The sequence below is a fragment of the Cyrtonyx montezumae genome, unplaced genomic scaffold (genome assembly GCF_038088225.1).
Source record: "Cyrtonyx montezumae isolate F1298 unplaced genomic scaffold, pur_monq_1.0 scaffold_7, whole genome shotgun sequence".
In the NCBI taxonomy this organism is placed as follows: domain Eukaryota; kingdom Metazoa; phylum Chordata; class Aves; order Galliformes; family Odontophoridae; genus Cyrtonyx; species Cyrtonyx montezumae.
This window is the reverse complement of record NW_027072078.1, coordinates 29084760-29099499: the sequence shown is the minus strand read 5'-3', so window position 1 is coordinate 29099499 and position 14740 is coordinate 29084760. Positions and strand designations below refer to the sequence as shown.

At 43.1% G+C, this 14740-nt stretch overlaps 1 protein-coding gene across 1 annotated transcript; it reads left to right on the top strand.

The window, feature by feature from the left end:
- The first annotated feature begins 869 nt into the window (after positions 1 to 869).
- LYPD1 (LY6/PLAUR domain containing 1) lies at positions 870 to 14447 on the top strand. Its single transcript, XM_065750410.1, has 3 exons — positions 870 to 1087; positions 1502 to 1639; positions 14212 to 14447. Exons 1-3 carry the CDS (start codon positions 1036 to 1038, stop codon positions 14445 to 14447), a joined length of 426 nt encoding a protein of 141 aa, XP_065606482.1. The 5' UTR covers positions 870 to 1035.
- Positions 14448 to 14740: the final 293 nt, after the last annotated feature.

Below are 14740 nucleotides of genomic sequence, written 5' to 3'. Positions count from 1 at the left end.
TTTGTATAGGTGTAAATATTTTGGAAAGATATATTTGTAGGGAGAGATGACAGCAATAAATATTACGTTGGTGCTACGCTCCCGTAGTGGCAGATTATAAGATTTATACTTATTGTAGTCTTAAAACTGTGTAGAAACGCCGCGTGATCGTAAAGCTGAGCCTGTCAGATCATCCGCGAGGGACTTTTGTAGACTTGTTTTACAAAAGCTATCTCTTCTTTTCAGCACAGTTCCAGGGAGGGGTGCAAGGTCGCAGTGGGCGTTATTCCACCAGGGCCGGGATGGACGGGCTCCACCAACGCCTCGTCCCGCCGCCGTTTCGTCCTCAGCTCTGAAATACCACCGGTGACCCGGGAGCAGGGCTGGGCATGGGTGGCTTTGTTTTTTTCTATGAAGGCTGTTTATAAAGTGTATTTCAAAGGTTTGGTGTATTTTTTCTAGACGTGTTTATACCCGCTTGCGCTCGTGGGCTACGTCAGCCTGGGCTCTGTCTGACCCCGCGGTTTCCCTGGCACCTGTTAACGTTTGCAGCAGCGCTGTACCGTCGGTGCTCACACTTTGTGCAATTCGCTCTGAGTCGCGTCCCACTTTGTCAGAGGTTTTCACCCTCGCACCTTTCTCGAATAAACCCCTCCTGCGGACACAGGAGGAGCGAAGCCCCCCGGCCCAGGTGTGCGCAGGAGCCTCGTTACCGCCGCTGCTGCTCGGGGAGAGGGCGACGCCTGCCAGGGGGCGGCAGCAAGCGCCCGCCCTCGCGGGGCCGCCTCTCCCTCCTCGAACTTCCCCGTCTCCCGTGCGGGCGAGCGGAGCGGGGCGGGGATCTCCGGCATCCGCCCCGCTCCGCCGGCATCACATGGTGCTGAGGGAGGGGGGGGAGCCGTCTCCCCCCCGGTCCTCGAGTTTATTCCAGTCTCGGCGCTCAACTCCGGCGGGGTTGGGCGGACGGCGCTGCCCGCTCGCGGCGGCGGCGGAGCGGTTCCGAGCGCGGCGCGTCCTTCCCGCCGATGCCCCTCCGGCGGCCGCGGCTGCGGGAGGATGCGGCTCTTCCTCCTCGCCGCTACTTTCTGCGGGCTGTGCCTGGCTCCAGGTAAGGGGCTCCGCGCCGACACCCCGACAGCGAGAGCACCGCGGGCAAGAGGCGCCGGGATGGGGATCCGAGGGTCGGCTGGGAGCGCCTGGTCGGGAAAGACGCCCCGCGTGGCGAGATACTAATTAAACCATTTGTCACTAATTAGTAACTAAGGAAACCCGGCGGCGAGAGCCGGAACGCTGCTCTCGGGCTGCTCGCGGTGCGGATGGATGCGGAGCCGGGCGCGGGGCAGCGGCTGTGTGCTGTGTGCCGCCTGCCGGCTGCAGCCCGCCCGGCACCGAGGGAGGGGAGCGCGGCTTCCAAACGTGCTGGGGGTTTCTTTTTTTCCTGGTTGGGTTTTGTTTCTTTTCCTTTATTGTTACCGTTCCGAGCGAAACTCTTTTTTCGTATATGTATATATATCTGCTGCAGGTTTCGCTCTGCAAATCCAGTGCTACCAGTGTGAGGAGTTCCAGCTGAACAACGACTGCTCGTCTCCGGAGTTCATTGTGAATTGCACGGTGAACGTTCAAGATATGTGTCAGAAGGAAGTAATGGAGAAAAGTTTTGGTAAGGGTTAAATAATTCGGCTACTTGCGTTGGGGAGCATTTGTTGCTTCTTGCTTCACCCATTCGTAGTCTGTTGATGAGTTTTGCTCTGGATGAGTTTGGCAGCCCCACCCACGTTTCATTTTTCACACTTCTCAACGACTTTGTGACTCTGTAGTTAATCGTTTCCCTTTAAAACTGGTGTAAAAACAGGAGGATGGAGGCCAAGTGTTAGTAATGCTGTTAATGCGCGGTCTGTAGGGTCTTGGATCTAGTTTCCATGCGTTGGGAAATTAATAACAAGTTAGTTTAATCTCATTACAGTTAATTACATGGTTGTTTTTTTTCCCCCAAGAGATGGAAGAGAGTATTAAATTAGTAATTCCCTCCTTTCTTTTATTTACTTTAGCAATTCACACGCTCTGAAGGTTTGTCCTGAGTTTTGAGTCCTCTTTGCTTTCATCTGTAAAAGAAAACATCAGACTAATGGGAGAAAAGTTATATTGTGAACACTTGTTTGGAGTTTGGGGTGGAGTGGGAGGGCACGAATGTTTGCACAGTATTTGCCCAACTCGTTTCCTAAATCTAAGGAGGTTTTTCCCCTAACTATGGTTAATACTGAGCTAACGTATTTGGAGATAAGTTTGTGCACAAGGGAGGAATCTATGAACCTTCTTGTTTTCAGAACACTGTTGCTCCACAGGAGTAGAAGACTGCAGCTTGATTAGGGATTTGTTTGGGGGGGGGAAGTGAGGAAATGTCTGTGTGAGCTGGAGTTCCTGTCGCATCCCACTCGTGCTGCAAACAGCTGTTTTTAGGTATTAAGAAGTGTGACTTAGCAGTGGCGTGCATGTGTTTGATGTGACTATTGCACTAAATGGCAGTTTGGGGCTTGAGAACCGTGATTTAAGGACAACCTGTCCTCCAGCAAAGAGCCCACAGCTGAGGGCACAGCTGCAGAGCATGGAGGTTACCGATGGAAAGGACTGCTGGGCTGTTAAAATAAATGAGGCTGGGTCTGTCCTTCTTCGGAGGTGGCAGAGCTTCTCTCTTCCTTGCTAATGAGTGCAGTCTCTTGTCTTGAACTGTATCGTGCACTCTTTTGCATTCGGAAGCCATTCATTAGTGCTTTCAAGATGCTTATCCATTATCTGTTGCTGCTTGTGCTGGTAGTTACAGATCACTGCACTAAGAGTAATACAAAAATAACAACGGTTGTTGTTAGCTGCCATCAGTAGCTGCAGTATGGGCTTTTTGTTTCGTCCTGGGTCACACCAGCCACAGTTACGTTTCTGCACGGTATACAGCTCTCCAGCAGAGAGAAAAAGACACATGTTTAAAGAGAGATTAGCCTTCTTAAGCTGCATGTTATTGCAGTATTTTATTTCAAGTTTTCTTGTAAAACATAGCGTTGATGTGAGATAGTTTATGGCTTGCAAGCTACTTTGAAAGTCTGAGTGTTTCTAAATGAGCATTTGAAAGCTTTGCTACCTGCACACCAAAGATTGGATGTTAATTTTAATAGGTTTGAATTGATGCTGTGGCAGTTTGATGTGGTACATAGGCACGTGTAAAAATTCTTCTCTCTAACAGCAGGCACTCGTTCACAGTGCATTCTTAACATTTGGGTGTGTGCGTCTATATTTTTAAATATCACCCCCGGGTCCTTTGTGTTTCAGTTCAGTACCATCTCAGAGTGCATCAGCCTGCCAGAAGCGTGTCTGTAATCTCTCCTTGGGAGTGCTGCAGGAGTGCTTTCAGTCAAGTGCACCGCTCACATGCTCAAGTGCAACTCTTCCTGCTGAGTGTGTGCACACACCTGTGGGTGTGCCATGGGGCGGTCAGCCATGTGTCTTCTGTCAGGCTGGCAGGCAGGGCTGCAGCCTGGCCACTGTGACCATGACACACTGAAAATGCTGCTTGGAGCTGATTGGATAGGTTTCAGACACGCAGGGATGCGTAGCTTGTCCTTAGTCCTAGGAAGAAATTGATTTGCAACTTGTTTTTTTTCTGTGCAATGATATACCATCTCTGAGCTGATGCTTGGATTTTCCCTATAGGAGGGAGCTAGCATGCTGTGCATAGCTTGTGCCCCTGCTTGGTTTTGTTTAATTTGCTTCCATAAATGTGGTTCTTACTCACTGTAAGATGAGATTGTAATTTATTCACCAGCTGAAATTTACAATTTTTAACCCAGGTATTTGAAATTGAGTAGTAGCATGGTTTCTCTGTTATTCTCTCAGTTCTAGAGAGAGAATTGGCCGTAAAATGGAGATGATTCAGTTCATCATCCTTTATTGTTTTTTCCTAATTGATAGTTAAATGGGAGTAGTATAAATGCCTTATTCTCACAAGTTTTATTTAATAATTCATTTTACCTCTACCAGTGCATCTCATAACTTCAGCTTTCAGTGATAAGCAACAATCAAAAAAAGCCCAAGTGTTTCAAATACGGGTTTTAATTTATAATAGACTTGTGTGTGAATTTTTAACCAGGAGTATGAAATATGTGAATTTGCATTTATTTGACTGTCATCTCATAGTTCCAGTCTTTCCTCTTGACTAGATACAGTCAGAGGAGTATAACTTAATTTTTACAGACCAACTCATTTTTGTCCTTAATAAAACGTAGCTGCAACAGTAAGCAAAGTGTTAAAAATTGAATGCAACGTATTGAGACATAGTTTAGGGTCTGGATTGGTATAATGGCCTGTCAGCCATCCTCTGCAACGTGCATCAGTGTGTCGGGCAGTGAAGGGCTCAGCAGCTCGGGCCTGGTGCTGTGTGCCTGTGGCCTGGTCCCCAGCTTGCAGCCATGTTTGCTTGCACAGTGATGTTTCTTCAGTTCAGCTTCATCTGTGTATTAAACTTCCTGCAGGCAAGCTCTGTCTTTGCAAGCTTTTTTCGTTTACATTGTGAATAGCTCCTTATGGCTGATAGCAGAGAAATGAACCACTCCCCGTCGTTCCCCATAGTTAGTGCTTGCAGTGTTACTATATTCTTTCAGAACACTTTCACAGTTTCTGGAGAAGCGTTCTCACAGAGTGAACTTGAGCTTCAGGGGGGAGACATGTAACAGCAGTGTTAGACAGTTCTAACCCAGAGATTTAAAAGCATCTGTTTTTGTGGCAGCCCCTGATGGGAGTAGCTAGCAATGCAGGTATCAGTCACTGGTGTTTGGCATTGGCTGGGTGGCTGTGGCATCCCAGCTGTTTTATATTAGGTAGGAGCTTGCTTCGCTGCACAGTGAAAACCAGTTGAGAATCGAGCAGTAATTAAGCATGCATCTAAGTGGTAACGTGGACTAGTGTAATTCTGTCTTCCTGCAAAGATTGCTATGGCAATTGATATTTCTGTTGGACCTTGGGAATCTGTCAGTACACAGAACTGGAGGCTTTGTCAAGAAAATGACAAAATATTTTTCTCACTTTAAGCAAAGTTGTGCTTAAAATTTTTGCTGGAATAATGCTGTTGAGGTTACCATTCTGCTCCAGTGGGAGATACAGAAGGGCAGTGTTTTACCTGAGAGGCAGAACCTTAGAAATTAACATGTTAAATGAATACCTTAAATATACAGATGTAGAAAGAGGAAAGATGTGTAGCAATGAGTGCTTTCCACCTGAAGAGGGGAGAATGGGGAGCATGGGACGTGGCACTGAAGTCCTCATCAGGTGATTTTTGTCCTGCAGGAATTAACACAAGGGCTGTGTTTGTAGTGCATCTTCAGCTGGATATGCAGGTGTTTGGGAACAGCGTAAATGAACTGCCTGACCATATTCTTTTGTATGATGATTTTACTTGTGGGTAGCTTGTGAACCATCCTGCTTGCCTCTCTCCTTCCCTGAGTTTTTAACTCAGATGTTTCTATGATGCTGCATTTTGGACTGTATGTAGGAACAAAGAAATCCTGTGGTGTACTAGGATCAGACAACGCGTATTGATGATATATGTATGTACGTGTGCTTTTATACAGATGTCATAGAAAACATACTGATAATGAAGTTTACTGAGGGCAGGAGCTCAGCCTACTGAGCATTAAAGCTGATCTAAAACCTATTTAGGGAAAAGTGAAACTTGCAATATGAATAGCTTAGAAAGGAATTGAGCATGAAGGATGAGACCATCAACCCAGAAAGGCAGCAAATGCAAATCTGGCAGAGCTTACTGTAAGCAGACCTGCCCATGTAGATGTTCTGAGCAATATACCTTGTGCTTAATATACTTGTAAGCATACTTTTATGAAATAGGTTTTTTAGTGTTGGTTTGTTGGTGTTTATTTTGAGGGGGATTTGGTGTTTGTTTTTCCCAGTAGGAAGATTTGATAGTTTAAGATACCTGTATATATATATGAAACAGATTGTTTGAGTTCTCTGCAGTTGATTTGGAAAACAAACTCATTGTTTCTATTGATCCGCAGTAAGAAACTTCTTAGCAGCTTGCAACAGCCTTTCTCATGTATTTACATTGTACGTAATCTGGCAGTGCAATTAAAGCAATTACTGTAATTGTATGCTTAAGAGTAGTGCATGGGAGTAGCAGGAACAAGGCAATTATTTCACTGTTGAATTGTATTTATTCCTAGCTCAGGTTTGGCTACCCAGCTCTATTGGGCAGAGGAAACTAGTGTGTGAAGTTGTGCCCTCGCTTGGCCTATGTTAAGCACTTCACCTGTGATTGATTTGTTACTCTCACTGCGTTGCTGCCATGTGAGGTTGCTGTGTGTATGGCTGTTCAGGATTACAGCAGCAGCTCTTTTCTTTTCACTTATAGCATCCATTAGGACATACTAACTGCATTTTTGTATCAGGAGTAAATTATATTCCCGTATGCATGTATTGACTAAATGATTTAAGGAGCAAACAAAGTTTAATGTCTTCAGAATAGCTGTAGCCATTAAAGTTTTACAGGTAATAACCATATCCCCAGTGTCTGGTCTGACTCAGTAAAGAACATCTAGTATATTTTCTTAACGCTCTTTTGGTCAGAACATATCAAAACAACTCAAAAGAACTTGTGGTATCTTTTTAAAATCAAAGTAAAGTGTAATATAATAATCCTTTTTTGGAAATCAAAAAAAAAAAAAGCTTGCTATGTGACATTTGCTGTGACATCATGCATGCTTCAGTGTGTTGGCTTTTCAATGAAATGAAGACATAATAACCAGCACTGAAAACATGCGATTCACTTCTGATGCTGGCATGAATCAAAGACATGCAATGTATGTTGTTAATTTGTACTGCATGCTGAAAGCTTAGAGCTGTGGATATATTGCCATTCGGAAATGCTTTCCAGATGCCATAGCTTTTCTTGGTAAATTGTTTCTAATTTTTGAGTTGCTTGGGAAAACTTCCAGATGCGTTTGATGAACTAAGGGTGTCAGCTGAGAATAAATTATGGCCAGTGTGTAATAGATTGCTGTTTTGGCTGCCTTAAACACACAAGACTAATAGCAGAGTTAACAGCTCAAGCAGTTTACGACTCAAAAGTCATCACAAATATCTGAGTGCAGGAGTAATGAGGGGCTGTACTGCTGTAAAGAAGTTGTGGTCTGTTCTGCTGAGTTTCATTTTGCTCAGGACGTGGGCAGTAGCTTCTTATGTTTTAATTTTTGTCAGGCTTATTTGAAAGGTACCCAAATGAATTTTGGGCGGATACCATGCACGGAGTCTGGTACCTCTTAAACAACCTTTAAGATGCTTCTCTTGCATGTCACACACAACTAAGTCTTCATTTCCAAAACCTTTGCTCTGCTCTGCCCCTGTCATTTGTCTTAGCTTCTAGCGACTTTATTAGAATGTGAGCAGGTACATCTTAATTAGACCCAAGTGGTTTTCATCTCCATCTTTCACGTTTAGGACTGGACATTCGTTGGAAGGCTTGATGTAACCTGTTTTGCCAGAGCAGTGGATGTGCAACGATACTTTGAATGTGGGGGAAAAAGATGAAAACAAACAGGCAAATCTTGTTCTGAAAAGGAACGGGTTATAAAAGCATGGGTGTAATTTAACTAAAGATAGGAAAGCTGAATGGATTTCAGCAGGGCTGGCACACCACCATAAACATGAGCCATTCAGTGAAATGAGTACTCGATGCATCAAGACTGTTTGCATGTAACATTTTTTGAGTCTTCCTACAAAGGTGTATCACTTTAACATTTGTAGAAGCATAGGGGCGGTGGACTCGCCGTTCATTTCATCGGATAAGAATTATATAAAGAAAAATGTTAATACAGGATCTTGAAAGTTAAGTCCAGGATCACCCCTCTTGTTTAAATATAAAGTATATCTTTGACCTTGCTATCCAAGGCACTTCCTTTCCTCCTATTAGGAAAGTACAGCTGATGGAGGACTGAACCTCCTTGAAGTTTGGAAGTCTTGAAGGATTGGAAGATTCCATGTGCTAATGATTGTCTCTGTGTCAACATTACTGAGCAGAGACATTAGTTAGGACAAAGGAATTAATTGAGCAGGTGAAAGCTGAGCTTTGGCTCTTTTTTTATTGCCTCCTGTTGCTTTAAAAAACAAAAAATAAAAATAAAAATGATGCCGCCAGCATTAGCAGCTATACCTGACTCCCTCAGCCTGTGCAATTCTAAACAGCTTAATGCTCTGCTCCTGCTTTGTGATGCTGCAAGTGGTAACAAAGGCTGCTTTGTGCTGTTACTCACATGATAACGATGCAGTTCTGATTCACATTTCCAATACCAGAGTTGGAAATGATTTACAGGGAGGTATCATAATGTTGCAAATCCCTGTCCACTGTCAATCAACAGTTGTCCAGCTTTCCTGTAGCATGACTTAATTCTGCATGATGACACGGCCCTTGAGGGTCAGGAAGAGGATGAAAAGGACGGTCTTCCGTTGTCAAAAGCCTCTTATTTGTTTCCATGAAAAAGTTCAAAACCCCAAAATATGGGAGTATTTATGGTCATACTGAGTTAAGCTTTCGCAGAATGAAAATAGACTGCTATGGCCAGGTAGGTTCGGTGTGGTCTTATTTTCTTTCAGACTTTCAGAATTACATACACCCTGAGAGTCTAATTGCATGGACATGCTTTTATCTTGCCTACTGAATGCATCAAAGGGAGGTGGTAGGAAGAAATAGCTGTGGTCCTAAAATAAAGAATTAACCATCAGGAAGTGTGTCACCTAGCTTTGTAAAAAAAAAAAAAAAAAAAAAAAAAAAACAGTTCAGGTGACTTAATTTCAGTGCCTAGATTTCTTAATCTAGAGAACACTGTTTATGGTTGCTCATAGTATTTAATTAGTTGTTTATAAGGCAATTAGTGAATTCCATGAGAATTTCTAGCGAGGTGCAAATGATTTAATCCACTCGTGAACTCCAGGGAAAGCTGGGAATGTAGGATAGGGGGAGTTACTGCAAAGTGAAACACAGAGGACAGGGTTGGATATGGTCATAAGGCACGTTGGCTTGAACTCTTTGTTTCTTCCTAACACTGCATTTATACTTGTAACTAAAATGAATTAAACTTTCCCAAAACAAATGGTGTTTTAAACCAATGTAAGCATGATCCAACTGAAACTACGACTGTTTGTGGAAGCACAGTGTCACAGTGATTTCTTTTCAACACCACTTTACTTTTGAAGATATTTAGGGCCTCACTAGATAAAATATTTATAGTCACTTATCTCTAGAAGGCAGATGACGATAGGACCTGTTGCATCTGCCTCTATATGGAGTAGCAGGAAGGTACCAGCAAAGCAGCAGACAATTTACAACTGCAGAGCTGCTGAAGACATAAAAAGATGGACAGAAAACCAAATATGAAAACTACAAACTATAACTTAGAAACATATTTGAGTGTATTTTAAAATCGATTTTCAAGTTTACTGATACAGCAAAGTCCCGAAATAGTCACATCGTGTATTTTATGTACCTCAGAGAGGGATATTACGTGTTTACATGCTGCTGTAAAGTTCTCGTTTTTGTTTTCAGCATACGTCACAGCACTTTCCTAATTGATGTTGGATTCTGAACTTCCCTCAGCTGGAGGGTAAGCAAGGGACAGTTCAGGATGAGAAAGGGAGGACGAAATATAATCGTAACTGCAGAGCAAGTGTGGATAGGCAGATGAGACGTCAAGCTTAAGCAAAACAGGAATCTTGAAGGTTTACCAGGGCCTGAAAATTGGCAGTAGTGAAGTAAGATAATTGAAAATATTTGGGATGCTGTAACAAAGGGGAGGTATCAGTTCATACACATGGTCCTCCTGCTTGCCTTTATGAGCAACATGGAAACATAACTCCCGAAGCAAACAACGTACAAATGCATCCTTAACACTAGGACAACTGCTACAAGTTCCACATGGGTTGTGTGTGCTGTGATACAATTTGCCTTCTGTTGGCCACTTTTCTACCCTTTTTTTTTTTTTTTTGGAAGAAACAGGCAGCAATAAGCACCAAACCTAAAAGGCTTGAGGGGAGAAATACTGCCACAGTCTGTAATGGCACACCTCAAAACCAAAATTGTCAATCTACCTGCAGACTTCTCAAATTAGTTATTTTAAAATACAGACCTTCCCTGCTGCTGGAGGCTGTGTCTCTGTGTACATTCATGGCTCCTACTCCAAGCCCAACAAGGGGTTTTTATGACTGCTTGAGGATGCATTCTTCTTGGATCTTCTTAGGACCTGTAGTTTCTTCTTGTGCTCCAGAATGTTCTGTCTGATGCAGCAGGCACACTGGGAGTATACACAGAAAATGTGTGGAAGGAATTGCAGAAGATGGCTTTATGCCTACAAAGCTGGATATGTGTAAACACTGCAGCAAATGTTTTAGGGAGTTTTGTGTGTGTGTGTTTGTAGATTTGTTTTATTCTGTTTTGGTTTGTTTTTTTTTTCTTCCTGGTGGGAGTTGCTAGTCTCATCCAATATACAGAACATTTGGCTTGGAAATGATAGCACTGGGCTGAACAGCACCACCTATTTTGATGCGAGTTAAACTTGCAGCTAGGAGTTCTGCAGCCATAGGCAGTTCAGGAGTAATGGAAGTGCTGCAGTCTCTTGCTGAAACGTACCATTTCAGGAAAAAGTCTAGTCAGCAATTCAGAGCACTCCGAGGTAGAAGAAAAGCTCTTTAAAAAGCTTGATAACTGTATTCCTAGGTGATGCATTAATGAAGATATCAAGCTGATTGCTCAAGCAAGAATATCCAGTAATTAGTGGTTATGTCTGTAGTATGAGCCTCATGAAGCAGATAACCACTCTGAAGTACTGTCTGCCATTCAAGCTGCTGGTGGCAAATGGTTCTGGAAGATCTCAAAAATAGTTTCAGAAGTGGATCAGCACTACTATGAAGCCCTGCCAAGAGAAGGAGTATCAGTAAGGAAATCTTTGAGATATAAAAGTAATTAATCTAGAGATAATGCAGGAAGGATGCTGATGTCCTTCAGAGCTCAGGGTTTATTAACCTGCTGCAGGAGCAAGGAGACAGTGTTTCTGGCATGGAGTCATGGACAGTAGTTACACCAATTTATTTTCTACCACAACTGAATAAGAATCATAATATGGTGGTGCATGGGAGCTGTTGAATCAGGGCCTGAACCACTGATTGATCACCTGAGGTGAGCACTGAGTCAGCTGCAGGAGCACAGGTGAAGGCAATGTACCTGTGTGATGGGAAGGGGTGGAGCCTGGCTCCACCTCTCCCAGACCCCATTTAAGGGCTGACCACCACTGGGGAAGGATCTCTTGTTGGAGATCCCTCCTTTGTTGATTTTCTCCCATTGAGCCTTGATCCCCAGAGACAGGTGAGCATTTCTCTTTATATCAGTTGTCTCTTTTCCATCCCAATAATCTTTCTAATTACATAATCTTTCTAATTACACCATCTATAAAATGTATTGGCTAATAATACCACTTGGTATTACTAATTTTGTTAATTTCACCCCTTACAGCAGGTGAGAAGAAGGTTTTAAGAGTATTTTTCTGCTTTTGTTTCTTTCATACTTGTTAGAATCTATTCCTTTCACACTCAAAGTAAAAAATAATACATATATGTGGAATTGTGGCTGAAGGGTTTTTAAAATGTCCTTACAGTTGTGATGGTTTATTTTTCCATTGATCTTCTATGCCTTAAAGGTACTGCAGATATACAGGAAAAGCACAGCCATTTCATTCTGATCAAGTTTAGTTCATGCCCAGTGCCTCATAAATTCTAGGAAGCATAATTAGCATACAATGACAGCTGATCTGTGAGCTCAGAAGGATCTGTCAGTACTTAAAGGAGAACACTTGGATGTTGGGTGCATATATTGGCCAAGTAGTTATCCACAAACTGTAGATGCAGACTTTTTTTTTTAATAGAAATAGGCTTGCACGGTTTGGATTATTAGAGCTGGAAATGGGACTAAACAATCATTTGGGAGTGGAATTTCCAATTGGAAGAAATATTTACAGACAAGACACAGGAGAAGCATTACAATACAGTTTTATTACTGGTTGGATTATTCTATTTAGGCACAAACACGGTCCATCTGTGCCTGAATCCCCAGTGCTGAAGGCACAAGACTGATCTTTGCAGGAATGTTGGCTTTTGACTTCAAAAGGAGCTCAGGATTATTCTGTGGAATCTATCCTGGAGAACAGAGCTGCTGTAAGCACACGGAGTTACGCTGCAAGAGTTGGATTGTTGCTGGGGAGGCCTCCTAGAGCTGGCTGGTGAATGCTGTGCGTCACAGTGCATTTTCCAGTTGTTCACTGAGCAATTCTCATTGCCTGGCCTGCTGAATATTGCAAAGCAGATGATACCACAGGGGTTTCAATAAATCACTTAGTATTGTGAGAAGGGCCCTTCCTGTGAAAAGGAAATGGCAGGAAGAGAGTGATGCATAAAACAATGGGAGTAGGAAATCTGCCAATGTCAAAAGCTTTTTGCAGGCATCATCTTTGAGGGGAAAACTTGAGAGACTTGCTGCTCATGTGGAAGGTGCGGGATGGCTGAGTTAGGTGGGTGTGTTTAGCTGTAGGAAGGAACGGAAGATGAGGAGCTGCTGGATCAGAGGTGGAAAAGCAATCACTGCACTTAATTCCTCTGAGTTCTTTTCTGACGAGAGAAAGGGAGAGGAAAAAAGTTAATGGCAGCCATGGGAAGGGTCATGTCTGCCTCAGCTATGGGAAGACTTGGGACAAAGCACCAAACCTTTGTGGGAAACATGAGCCCAGCAGCAGCAGCAGCACAGCCAAGACCCCTCGGCAGTGGTTTGGCAGCAGAGACAGAACTCTCTTCGTTTTGCAAATTCTAACAATAAAGATTGTGCCTCCTGGTTGCTGTGCCTTTGCTGCTACACTCAGAGCAGTCTATAGGTCTTGAGAAAAGACTCCACCTGCTGTGTTGACTGACTGATGCTCGCTGCAGACCAAGAAAGATTTAATGCTGTCTTCAGGGCATCTCTTCATAAGTTTAACTTGACACCTTAAAGCACGTTTCAGAGTTTGAATTCGGGGGCAGGAGGGAGAATTCAACACAGGGAAATTTCTATAACTTCTGGACACAGCAATGTTGTAACAATGTAGAAGAACTGCTTTAATTAAAATTGTCTGAAGATGGGGAGTCTTTCTTTTTGAGCATAACCCAAATAAATGGTATCTCGCTGCATACTGCACTTAGTATTGTGGTGGCAGCTGCTATTGCTGAAGTATCTACTGAAATGTACTGTGGTGGTAATTGTTTCCACGGTCCTTGAAGTCTCCCTGCAGGAGGTGCAAGTTCAGTACCTAAGGGTTATATTCTTATTTTGTTCCTTAAAAAAGTGTAAGTCAGTGTGTGTTTAAAAACTTGGTGGAACTGCACAACCATGCTTCAGGGAATGGAGGCACTGCTGTCTGAGGGAATCCTGGTCCCACGGCCTCTAAGAGAGACAAGAAATCATTTTGAGAATCCCTTGTAAGGAATCAGGATTTTTATTATCCTTAAAAATGTCTATTTTTTGTAAACACAAGTCAGTGTCAGCAGACCTCTTTTCTACATATATTAAATTACATTTGTAAGTAAGACTTTAAACTCAGAAAAGCCATTTCTGTCGAAACAGAAACTTCTGTTGAACTGTTAAACCTCAAAGAGTAAAAACTGAGACCACCTGGAAAAGTACTGATAGTTCAGTCTCCTTTTACTGCTGGTAACTTGTCTGGGTAACAGCAACAAGACAAAGTAAAAACCCACTAAAATACAAATTAACAGCACGGAGAACTGTATTATTCAGACGCCTTCATTCAGATGTTCAACAATAAAAGTAATTTTAGAATGTACTGCATTCTAGTTGTAGCTATTCCAGCAGCATATCCCAAAAGACAAAGTGTTCTGTTTATAAACTAGATGTTTTGATAGACATTATGTGAATCGCTTTTGTAGCTGTTTGTTGCTTCCAACCAGAGTTAAACAAAAGAAAGATCCCAAATGTGGTGGCTGTGATTCCCCTGCAGTGCAGCACTGTTTGCTGTGTCACAGCTGAGGTGTGTGGCTTAATCACCAGCACTGCTTTGGGAACATAAACCGTTTTGTGAGGGTTTTCAAGTACGAATCATGAAGGAAAGCTATGTTCCTGTCAAGCTAAGTAACCTTTGTTCTGTGCCACAGGAATCATGTATCGCAAATCCTGCGCATCCTCGGCAGCGTGTCTGATAGCTTCTGCTGGATACCAGTCGTTTTGCTCTCCAGGGAAAGTGAACTCTGTGTGCATCAGCTGCTGCAACACTCCGCTCTGCAATGGACCCCGGCCAAAGAAGAGGGGGAATTCTGGTGCGGTGCTGAGGGCACGTGTGATAACCACTGCTCTGCTCCCTATATTGTCTCTCTCATTTTTGTATTACTAAACTTCGAGCAAGTTTCCTGACACAATTTGTTCTATCTCCTCCTTTCTTCAAAGACAGTACAATTATTTTATATTTAAGTCTCTGTCAACAGCAAGGAAAGTTCAGTAGTTGTGGGGAAAGAGGCTAACGTTTTTGGCAGCTAATGCAGAAACTGGAACACAGGAAGTTCCATCCTAACACGAGGAAGAACTTTACTCTGAGTGATGGAGCGAGCAGTGGCACAGGCTGCTTAGAGAGGTCGTGGAGGTTCCTCTGGAGATATTCAGGACCCACCTGGACACTTATCTGTACGA